The 11929-nt window shown below is 41.2% G+C and overlaps 1 protein-coding gene across 8 annotated transcripts in view; it reads right to left on the reverse strand.

The window, feature by feature from the left end:
- The window catches only part of LOC119437407 (uncharacterized), a 408649-nt gene that overhangs the window by 25572 nt on the left and 371148 nt on the right, over positions 1–11929 (reverse strand). For 7 of the 8 annotated variants that reach the window (XM_049660503.1, XM_049660506.1, XM_049660507.1 and 4 more), the window contains one exon: positions 5350–5565. In XM_049660503.1, the coding sequence (XP_049516460.1) occupies positions 5350–5565 (216 nt within the window). Of the gene's footprint in view, positions 1–5349; positions 5569–11929 lie in introns of all 8 variants that reach the window. The other variant, XM_049660504.1, reaches the window with a different exon arrangement.

Here is an 11929-nt window from a genome sequence, read left to right on the forward strand (position 1 = left end):
CTGACTGTACCTAAGATTACACAAAAATCTTGCTGCTGTGATGTCAATGAAACAAACACAGATGAACTAAACGTGGGGTCTAATGCGTGCGTTGTTAGGCATGTGATGAAGTTATTCTTCTTGTCATAAGCCTGCCCATAAACGCCACTGCCAAAACAAACACTTCAGCCAAACACAAAGATGGCCCACCCAAAATGCATTACAGTCGAACCCGGATATATTGAACCCACATACAATGAATTATTGTGTATAACGAACAGCAGTAAAATCTTCTTGAAAATTTTTTTATAAAATTTTTATTTTAGTATATATCAAATTACCTATGTATATCAAACTTTTTTGTGACCCCCTTCAGGTTCGATATATTCGAGTTCGACTGTATAGCTGATCCTTTGCCAATACAAGCTCTGGAGTCACCTCTCCTGTCAAGGTTTGATCATATCCTTTTGCTTGGCAGAACAACTTCATGCAGCAAGTTGGCCTTTACATTGCAATAAGTAGCTATGCCTTTCAAGAACTGAATTAATCTATAGCTTTACCATAAAACTTTGTCACAGAAATGATTCCCGCAATAAAAATCTTCAATAACCTGGTGCAACTTTTGCTATCAACCTCAGCCACATGCTTCAGGGGGTTTATAGACTTTATCTTATGTACAGCGCAAGAACACAAGGACAGAAACAAAGATGACAGGACAGGATTATAGGCTATTAGGGCAAAGTAAGACACTTATAACTGAAGAGCCCTGTGAAGCCCATGGCAGGCCACATCGCACACTATCTCGGTAAGGCATCAACCAGTTAACAAAAACATTTTTATAAATTGCCACCTGCAAACATTCATTCTTTGTGATGATTGTCTCTGAACTTGCTTCATTATTTCAGACCCTACAAGATCCTCCGACGCATTGGTGCACTGGACTATCAGGTTGTGTTCCTTTGTGGCGGCAGTGAATTTTCGCAACATTGAAATCTATATAAACACACTTGATTATATTCATGCCTTGCTAGCAAAGAGCAAGAAGTTTGAAAATTCCAGACTGTCAATTTGTGCCAATGGCTGCACTTTCAAATACATAGGCAAATAAACATGCCAGTGAACTCCTTGTAAGCACTAGCCAGCCATATGCATATACAAAGATTTAACATCCAGGATACCAATTTGCAACTTCACAGCACCTCTTAATTTTTCACGTCTTTGCAAGAAAGCAAAAACAGGGTGGTCACTCCTGTTTCTGGTTTCCTGCAAAAATTTCAACAGCAATACTTTAATTCCTCGATTCTAATGCACCCTTGGTTGTAAATTGCACCCAATTTTCATGGCTAGAGGTTGAAGAAAGAGAGACACATACAGTAACCAAATGGTAAAGTGAAAGCTAAAACCGCTTAGCGTTGGAAAATTATATGCAATGAATACTGCAACAGATGAATGCGCTCAAAGGGCACATGGAGTGGCATCTGTCCTGTACCATTCTGATATCACTCAAAGCTGCTCCAGCAACCTGAAACATTAATTTTTTTTCAGGGGTTTCACTTACGGAGAGTGCATTGGTGCGAAAGCCTGCAGAAGGTGCTTAAAAATACAAAGAAATTACTAATGGGATATTTGGCTGGTTGTTTCAGAGCACTCTGGCAGCACTAATATATCGTGCAAGACAGCTTTAAAGTTGTATTATGCGGACAAACTGGTCAAGTAAATCAGGCTTCACTGTAACATTTAGCACCATTATGTTCGCAGTAAAGCTTAGTTGCTGTGCTACACAACCTTTCAAGCACTGCCAGAGTGCCTCTGGACAACTAGCCAAATACCGTAAGACTGGGAGCAGATATACTAAATACTTATAATTCAAAATCCGGGCAACTACTGACAAGCGAGTACTGCAAGAAATTTTTACATTTTAGCTTTTCCCAAACCTTCCTGTTACACAACACAAAGTTACTTCATTTAGGGGAATACCAAAAAATATTATATATTCTTTACTTTAGCTCTCACAGCCACTTTTCCAGGCCGCTCTTTCATGTTGTGGCCAATCTTTGCAACGCTGTTCTTCAGAGTGACAGGCCTTGTTTTATGTGAAGTAGCCACTCCTGAAGTTCTTAGTGACAAACTTTATGAAAATGAAACACGCAAAAACGGTGGAGGTGTTAACCATAGCCACTTTGTTCAAATTAGGGAACGAACGCTCAAAAAAGCATACATCTCAGAACAGTGTGCAACCAAAAAGGTTTGCCAGCCATGACACACACCACAATGGCACTGAGGTCCTACTGTTGGTTCCATTTTCAACCCCGAGTTTTTGTTCCTAAAAACAAAATGTCTAACAACTCATCTAAACAGACAAACAGCTAAATCTGATCATTTTCATGGCATGAAGCCACATAAAAACTGAGCTCCTTCGCGTGCTTAACATACAGCCATGACTTGAAGAGCGCACTCAACACTTTCGTACACGACACACAAAGCAACACACCTTCAAATTGCAGGTTGTGTGCCCAGGCTAGGAAGAACTTAGTCCACTGGGTGGCTTCCATGTTCAAACACCCGCAAATGTCACTACATCACAATTGTCTCACCCTCCCTGCATCCTGCACATGCACTCCTTTAAATAGATGACTGATGGTCTGTATTCATTAGGTTCCTTGTTTCTTCTCTGTGTGTTGACTTAGTAACCAGATAGCGCAGTTCACCAGTACATATTGCCACCAGCTGGCAGTTTTCATTGCCTTGTCATCTCGCATCTGATTGCCGAGCACTAATTGACAGCAGTAGGCTAAATATCCCATTAGGCTAACACTATGTATTAATGTGCTACACATAATTCCAGATACACGAACAATTTCTCTTCTAGACTGCCTCCTGCATTACTGATCACAGTAATAATTTACAACAGCATTTGCAACAAGGCCTGATTTACTCATTCCAATTCTTCACATATTGTGACATGACTTAACCTGTCTTACTAAACCTGTAAGAGCATCAGAGCGGAGTATCAGTGAAATGACCAGAACCATATATATACAGTGGAATCTTGTTGATACAATTCTGCATAATAAGTTTTTTGGGATAATAAGTTTTTTTTTTCTTTTTTTCCTTTTCCCCGCCAACACCCCAAAGGAGCAATGTATTTTCATATGGTTGATATACACAATGTATTTTCATACGGTTGATATGATCGAGTTTTCACCTGAAACGACTGCAAACTGGTATTTCTTAAACTCGTAGCTTTATATTCAAGTGCACTAGATTAAATTACATTCCAACGACCCATGAACAATGTGTTAAGGGCCGACCACACTAGTGGGAAAACGCACGCTGCACGCCACAAAAGCTGCTGCAGGTTTTTCGTGCCACCGGAGGGATCGGTCCTAGACCGATTTAAATTGTGGCGCGCTGCGGCGGCAAATGAGCTGCAAGTGAAGGAGATCAATGAGAGCTGCCCCTTCAGTGAAATTCGTGCAGGAAACTGGTATTATGTGGCCCCGCCCGACCGCTATTTTCATACTCACGTCTGGTGTCAGCCAGACCGCTTGTTTCGTAGTATCATCTGCTTGCGTCAGCTTTCGCTCGCGCTTGTTTTGGTTGGCTTTTCAGGTGAGATTTTCATGCGGTCACGTAAGTGAATGAAGCACCTGCCCTCGTCCCCCCAACAGTCGTATCGCTCGTTTCCGCATCATATTGGCGGCTTATTTTCAACTTCCAAAAGAACTTGTTTACGGACATTCAAAAAAAGAAAGTTCAGCAAAAACTGACAAGCTATATTAAAGTTGCTGAATAAAAGTGTGTTGGCTGCGGTTCATGTGCAAGCTCCAAAAAGTAAGAAAACAGGCTTACTTGGTGACATACTCGCTAGCAAAGCTTCCCGTGGCATCGAGTGAAATTTCTCCGCATAGCGCACATGTTATGCGGAGAAGTATCACTTGATGCCACGGGAAGCTTTGCTAGCGAGTATGTCACCAAGTAAGCCTGTTTTCTTACTTTTTGGAGCTTGCTTATGGATAATACAATTTTTGGATGGTACGTTTTTTTTTCCGGTTCCTGCGAAGATCATATCAACGAGATTCCACTTTATAGATAACAAAAAATACACAGCATGGTCATAAGTGGTGGCCACTAGAATATACTTCACATAAGCCTACCTTAAAGACTTCTTAATAGCCTGAGCATGTTGTCTTGGCTACATTCTGCACAGAAGCAGAAAAACCAATGTGCCTCAGAAAATGGTTGAAATGATGCTACTGGGACACTGACAATCCCATCTGTCACTCTAAAGTAGCTACAAGCAAAAGTATTCCCAGCACTTTAATGAAGAGTGCGAAGTGTATGAAGGATTGCACACTTAGATTATGTAGCACCTGATTTGTTGAGCACTGTAAATCTTATTTCCTTTCCCCAGATATAAAACTTGAACATATATGGCTTGAATTCAATGCCCCACTTGCAGTAACCACAGCTTCAACATGCAGAAGTGCTTCAGATTATGGCTAGTATCAGCCACAAATTCATCTCTGTGTCATGAATTCTACATGTTCTCAGTGGTAGAAATGCAATCAATCTTTGCACAATAAGAAAACTACAGTATCTGCAAGAAGTTAGAAAAATGTAGTAACAAGAAGACTTTAATGGCATTTGTGAAAGTATACTGCAGAACAACCTCCAAGGTCCCTTCAATGCTCACATAGTCAACTTCTGACTTTAATAAAACATTTCATAATCAAAAATCAGCAACAACCTATGAGACATGTTTTGACTATGCCTTCATGTTATCACAAGGCTTGATTTTATTACTAAAACAAGGAAGTACTAAGTCTAGGGGAGTCAGATAACATAGGTATGGAGCCCAGATTGATCGACACGATCACTTTCTAGGCCAGAAATTACAACATGAATAAGGCAGCACTATTACTGTAAGATGGGTGCTGCTGTTAAGAAAAAGGCCATAATAGTCACTGGTATGCCATGTAACAAGGGAGAAAAGTCTATTACCATCCTGTAACACAACTGCACACATAGTTCTCAGAAGTGGTATACTTGCCAAATGCAATACCATCCACAGGAACTGCCCAGTTAATAGCAAATAATACTTCACAGAAGTGCACTAAAGTGGACCTTTTGGTAATTAACTAAAACAACAAATAAAACAATGCAAAACCCAGAAGAAAGGCAAGAATATACAAATATAGCACTATGCCCATCTACACAGTATTACTACTACGCCAATGGCTTCCAATTCTATATGCATTCACTGAAGTTGATTGTAGGACGCTCTACGCCTCTTTTCAACAGACTTCTCTGAGCTCTCCTCTGATGCAGCATGATGAGATGAAAAAAAAAAAATTGCAGTGCTCCAACCTGTGTCTTTCCCTTGTTAGCTGCGGCTGGCTTGGACCGCTCAGACTCTGAAGCCGACTGGTCTGTGGCGAGTGATGACTGTGGCCCCGATGGTAGCCGTGACCGACCAGAGGCCAAGGCAGCACTGTCAACACTGTCCCTTCGATCAAGAGCGTCTGTGCTGCTGCTGACACTGCTAAGACGCTCTCGTGTTGTTTGGCGATGAAGATTCTGTGCCTGCTAACAAAAAAGAGAGAGAGTAGACAGTGGGTAAAATTATGTTAACAACAAAGACAAGTAATACGAGACACAGGCTATCCCAAAAGCATCAGTTTGTGGACAAAGATGCATCTCTGCTTAAAAAACCTGCGATCTCTAGAGGTTGATCGGGATGTGTACTGAAACTGAAATGGCATTTATTGCCAAGAAGGAAAATTTGCCCACTAGCAGAGCAGCATGACAACTTTGAAGTTTCTTTGCATAGCAAAATCACAAGTGCAAATCACATATGGCATAGCTGCAAGCCACTGGAATAGACCTGTTTCACGATTTGCCCCAAGTGTGCTCCTCTGCACTGCACATTTGCCGAACTAATGGCGGCACTGGTGGTAATCATTCAAATGAAGACGAAGTGTTGCATACGATACTGTGGTTTGTCTCTTAAGCATTGTTTCATCATGAGAGCTACGTCTACATTTTCCATGTCATATTACAAGCAAACTCTGCTTGTACACACTGTTCACAAAAGCAGCAATGCTGTCATTAGTTCAGCAGCAAACTGCCTTGCAGGAAAGCTAGCTTTAGAATAATAAAAAGGGTCAAATTCAAGCTTTCGCTGCACAGCATGAACAAGCGCTTTAGTGCCACAACTGCAACACCGCTACACATTGTAAGCACCACCTGTGAATTCCACAAACTAGTGCATGGAAGAAAAATTCTTTTTTTTTTCCCCACATCACTCATAGAAACAGGGCAACAAATGCAGTTTGCTGCCACCGTTTGCTGCCACAGATGCCAAATGCTGCAATCTATGTTCTGCATCATGAACCAGCTCAGAGGCGTAGTGTTGCTCTGCATTGAGGGAAGCACACAAGATAAATCAGTCATTGTTGTGATAAACATTTGGAAGTTTATTTACACATGGTTCATTTCTTTATACAGATTGAAACTCCTGGGGGCAACATTCTACTTTGTAACAGCTGGTAATTGGGGCTGCCTAAGGTTTCCAGTCCGGAAGGGGGGGATGGAAGGTCTTTGCCCCATCTTTCAGAAAAGAGGCGGGGCAAGAGCACCCCTGCATTCCCCGTAATTGATGCTTATGAACCAGTTCATAATTCAGCTGGGACTGTGCACAGCACTGAGAAACGCGAGGTAAAAGTAATAATAAGCTTAAACAGTCGTTGGCGCCGTTTGGTATAAAACCTGCAATGATCAAGCTTCCTTCCCCATGTCACATCCAGCTAACAAATGTGGTCTCAAATGGCAATTTTAAAGCCCTATCTGTGAAACATTATCAAGGAAGTCTTTTTCCAGTAAGGTTCACTAAAGTCAAGAAACAAGTTTTAAGCCTTAAACTTAGATATCATCCCCGGTGCCCTTTCCCGACTGCTTAGCCTTACCTCAACCCATGCTTTAGCCACCACCGAGGGATGTGAAACCAAGTGCTCGAGTTCCTTTAATGGCAAGAGCTTTTGTTTAATTTCTTTAATAATTTTAAAAAGACTACACTACAAACTTGACCATAAAAGTAGTGCATGCTGCATTGCTGCTGGCACTGCAGAAACTAATGACGCTGCTTGCTTGTAAGCTGTAGCAGAGTGCTTTGAAAGCAATTACCTCAGCAGTCACTTGGCAATGCTGCCTAAGATGATGATGCCTAAGTGAAGGCTTTTTTTCTTGAATTAATGAGCTCGCCATGACCGACCCCAACAAAGTGCTCTATGAACTGCGCCTGTTTGCTCAAAACGCCCAAGCAGTATGTGATACCAGCCAGAACTATTTAAAACAGTCCAATTAAAAAATTACTTCAAAACAATGATAGGCAACGGCAACGATGCCTGCCATCGCGGGAATGCCAAACAAGCATTGGCAGCTACCAGCCCAGTGTCCAAAACTCTGCGGCACTACTCCTGCTATTAACACTGCAGTTGCGTTGACCAGTAGCGCAGTTCTGTTTCTATTGTGTTCTCATGTCATGCACCTACGACAGGTGTGACTGCACAGATGATGTGTTCCAGGCAGCGAGACACATATGCTATGCTGTTATCTGCTGAAGTCGGCAGCAAAATAAATAAATAAATAAATTTTGATATGGAACAACACCTCCTCCTGTACTTTGTTGCGAAGACTTGTGGACTGACGCTTATTGCATAAAAAGCAATGGACAGAAGTGTTGAATGCCAAAACTAACGAAGCCCTCACTTTTCACTCCCACACTATTTATAAAAACATCAAGCAAATCACCCATTTTGAGTTCTCATCAATGTGGCAAACATGAGCTGATCTGGCTACTAACACCATATTTACTCACATCTCGCACCCTCCCACTCAATCATATGATGTATTTTTGTATTTATCAACCCATTCGTTTTTAGGTACCAGCATGCAGTTTACTGGCCTAAACTGGAGTAAATATGGCATAATCATCTCTCAATATTGTACTATAATCTAAGAGCAATACTAAGAGTGAGGGTGCTGGATTAATTTTAAACGTACAGGTTTTTTTTTTTTTTCTTAGTGCCAATATCGCAGCACATGGCTCTTCTCATATTATGCCTACAATGCTGAGAGGATGCCATGGCCACTGAATCAAGAGCACTAAGCCCACAGTGCAGGAAAGTGGACAGTAGCTTCTCTTTACAGCTCCAGTAGAAGCCAGTCTATATTGATTTTGATTTTTGGTTTCTGTAAAGTGTGAATGCAAAGTCCAAATATTTTTCCATCCTCCTGACAGTTTCCTAGTCCTCACATTAGCCAAGCCGAGCCGCTATATGATCCCTTGACATTACACAGCATTCCAGCAGTAGCAAAAAGAGCCTTACAACACTTATTTTATAACTCCCATCCCCAATTTTTTTTTTGTAAATGCTTGCATAAACGACAATTGTATGGGGTCCTCCACAGCTACTTAAGTGGTTAGGCCCCTCTCATATAAGCATCAGTGATAGGGAAAAGCAAGACAGCAACACTAGTTAAAGCATCGAGTCCCTTCATTTTACTCAATTTGAACTTCAAACCTTGGTAACAGCACTCCTGGAAATTGGAGGTGCACTTTTCATTCACTTATATGATACTGCCGCTATTTGCGTTGCTGCCACATGTTGTGCAAACACAAAACAAATAATTAGAGAGCAAGACAAGAGGCACTACAACAGCAAATATACTTTATCTCCATCTGCAACTCCAACACCCATAAAGCCAACACAGCATATCTCTTCAAGTGGTGCTCCTTGCTACCATGTAAATGCACAAACACCACAGCAGAAAGATGCCATGCATGTTATAACAGGCACACATCAGTACAACACACAAGCTTTGTTCATAATGCAGTCAATATATCATCTCTCGCTGTCAAGTCATATAACCCATACTTGTCTGTCAAAAAAATTCTATTCCAAGACTGCTGTTTAACACTTCACAGAAGCCATTAATTTGCATAATAAATAATCTAAACTTTACATTCTTAAAGCAATGCAGGCTTTCAGCGTTGCAAAAGGAAACAAAACTTTCAACGCACCATGCGTGCAAAAAGTGGAGCACCATCCCTTAAGCAAGATGTTCAATTTTAATAGCTAGTGGCATGTCTACCTTTAGAACATACCGTGCTATAGTTGCAAACAGTTCACTGAAGCCTCATCAAGCGCTTAAACCTATCGGTATCCTACAATTAGGCACTTTCTTTTGCGCCACCAAATCAATAGAGGAAAATGGTGCCTGCATAATTAACATATTTAACACTGTTATTGCAAATCCCCCAAAATGAAACAGAAATTTTTATAGATTCAAATTCATGAAAGCTGGCCAAACACCAGTTCAATTAAATGGAAGTTTTTAATGTTCACTCTTCCTTTGTTGAACTGCTCTACTGCAGCACCAACTACATGCTTTTAAGAAAAAGCCTTATGCTACAAGATGGGAACTTTGGCCATGGACAAGATATATCTACATCCCAAAATGCAGAATTTCAATTCCGATCCTCTGCTATGACTAAAGCTTCAAGTACAGAACTTATGAAGATGGATCAGCTTAGTACTTGTTCACATGGCAGCTTTTTGAAAGTGTTATGCACAGAGGCTGCTTTGTGCTCGTTCTAATGTTCATATGCTCTGTACCAAAGTTATGTACTATGGTGGACAAAATTACACACAATTTGGAACAATTTCAAACACTAACACATAAAAAATCCAATTTTCATTACTGAGCTTCATATAACAGTGCTACAGAGAATGGTGCACTGCATGTCAAATATCAAATCCACCACACTAGTACATTGCCTGCCTCAAGCACGATCTTCCCATTTTTGCCATTTTCATTTGAGCTTCCCTTTTTGGTTTTCATTCCTTCACAACTATACCTTACAATGCAATAACCACCAAGATACTCCAACCACATGGGGAAAATAAGACTTCTCCACTGACACACTCGGCTTTGTACGACTGAAGCAAAGGGGAAAAGGGGGGGGGGGGGGGGGGGCACAAAGCATGTATATAAAAAAGTGCAGCGGCGATGTGCAAAATATTTAAGTCTGATCTGCGGTGTTGCAAACGACAGGTTCCATGTGCACAGGAACTTGTGTTATTTCGTTTGTACGGATTTGTTATCACTCGGCAGAACCACAACCCTGAAGGAACACATACAGTGTGCACCAATGCATGATAAATACACTACCCTAGTAGTACAGTAGCACCAAGGGCAGTATGTTTTTCTGCTTTACTAAAGTTCTGCAGCTTGTACTATACTACGCCTGCCCTACCAAGCCTTGTACTACACCAAGCCTGCCAAGATGCACTTTGAAAGCCAAGCTCATCAACCGTCACTGTGCAAACGTCACAGAAGCCAGAACCACATGCCGCAGGAGAAAGTTTTCTTGTGGATTGCTCACCCAGCGCAGAATTGAGATGCACATTTAAGGCAAGAGAGTTGGGCTACAGAGATGAGAGTTGAGATGCACGGATTGCACTTACAAGTCCTGGCTATGTGTGCTGTGAGGAAATTCCATTTTTTTTTTTTCACTGCTTTCACATTCGGAAAACATTTGCATATCTGGAGGACAGAAACACTTAACCAGAAATATGCTACTCTAAAATATGCTGTCAAACTACACACTACTACAAGCAGAAAGCAGAAGAAAGCAGTTGAAGTGAATAAAAATGAAAAACGCACTTAAATGTCCTTGAATATCGGATGCTACGTTACAGTGCAAGCCTTCATATTGAAGAGGGGCCAAGCAGAAATCCACAGTAAAATGGACGCATACAATTACATTAACCAAATGAGCCTGCCAGTCATTCAAGCATTCATTCGATACATGTAGCTGCACTAGATTGGTGTATCTGTGGATGTTCTGGAGAAGCTTTAGAAAACAACTTGCTCAGAAGTGAGCAATCCTAAAACCATTCAGTTTAGTTATTGTCGGAGTATGAGAGCCCTGTGCCTTCTTTAGCTATGCTACAATAAAAGCTTGAGATGCAGCCCTGTTTGCAAACAAGACACTTCTGAAGAGTGTCAGACAATAGCATAGATTTTGGAAAACTTTTCAGGGAAGAGCGCCTACAAGCAATCCAAGTGCTACACCAGGCCACACACAGGTAGTTCTGAAGAGTATATATTTCTGCGTAAGATGACCCTTCCTTCTAGGTGTAGAAAAAACACTAGAGAAATAGAAGAAAAAGGACAAAAACACTTAGAAGCAATAAGGACCCATCTATCACTTTCACAGGAACACTACTTTCAGTGCATGTGGATTGGCTAAGCCAGAAGAAATGAATGCTTCAAAAAGAATGACCGAGCACCCATAAGCATTAATTTTCATGTAGCGTAGTTCACGAGCACTCTGAAGGATGCTCATCCTTCAGTCCATAATGCGTTGTGCTACATTGGACAACGCAACACAATAAAGTGGAAGGCATCCCCAAAAATGATCAACAGGTACTACAGCTCCAGCATACAGTTTCCCAGAAGACAAATTATGTCAGCCATTTGTAACTGCTGTCACCAAACTCAAAGGCAGGATAAATGTGAGCTGTAAACAGCAGACGCACTGGCTGTCTACGCTAGCCCCCCCCATCTACATACTGATACTGCAAAGCACCTTCCTCTGCCTCCTTGTTTTTCAGTTGCTGCTGGGAATAACATTGTTCTGAATTCATTGCAGTAAAAATATGATGCTGAGTTACCAACACATACTTTAGTAAAAGCAAAACATGAACTAGGCGGCAGTGAAAAATTGCCGATCCACTGGGACCCAATGAATCCTTGGCTCCCGATAAAATTTATGCAGGGCACAAGTATTCGCATACCGCATAGTAACTAGTAAGTGAAAATTTTTGTTGTGGCTCATTCAGGTGTATCAATTTTTTTTAGAAAGCACATTGCAATGCTG

Source organism: Dermacentor silvarum, chromosome 1, assembly GCF_013339745.2.
Source record: "Dermacentor silvarum isolate Dsil-2018 chromosome 1, BIME_Dsil_1.4, whole genome shotgun sequence".
Taxonomy (NCBI): Eukaryota; Metazoa; Arthropoda; class Arachnida; order Ixodida; family Ixodidae; genus Dermacentor; species Dermacentor silvarum.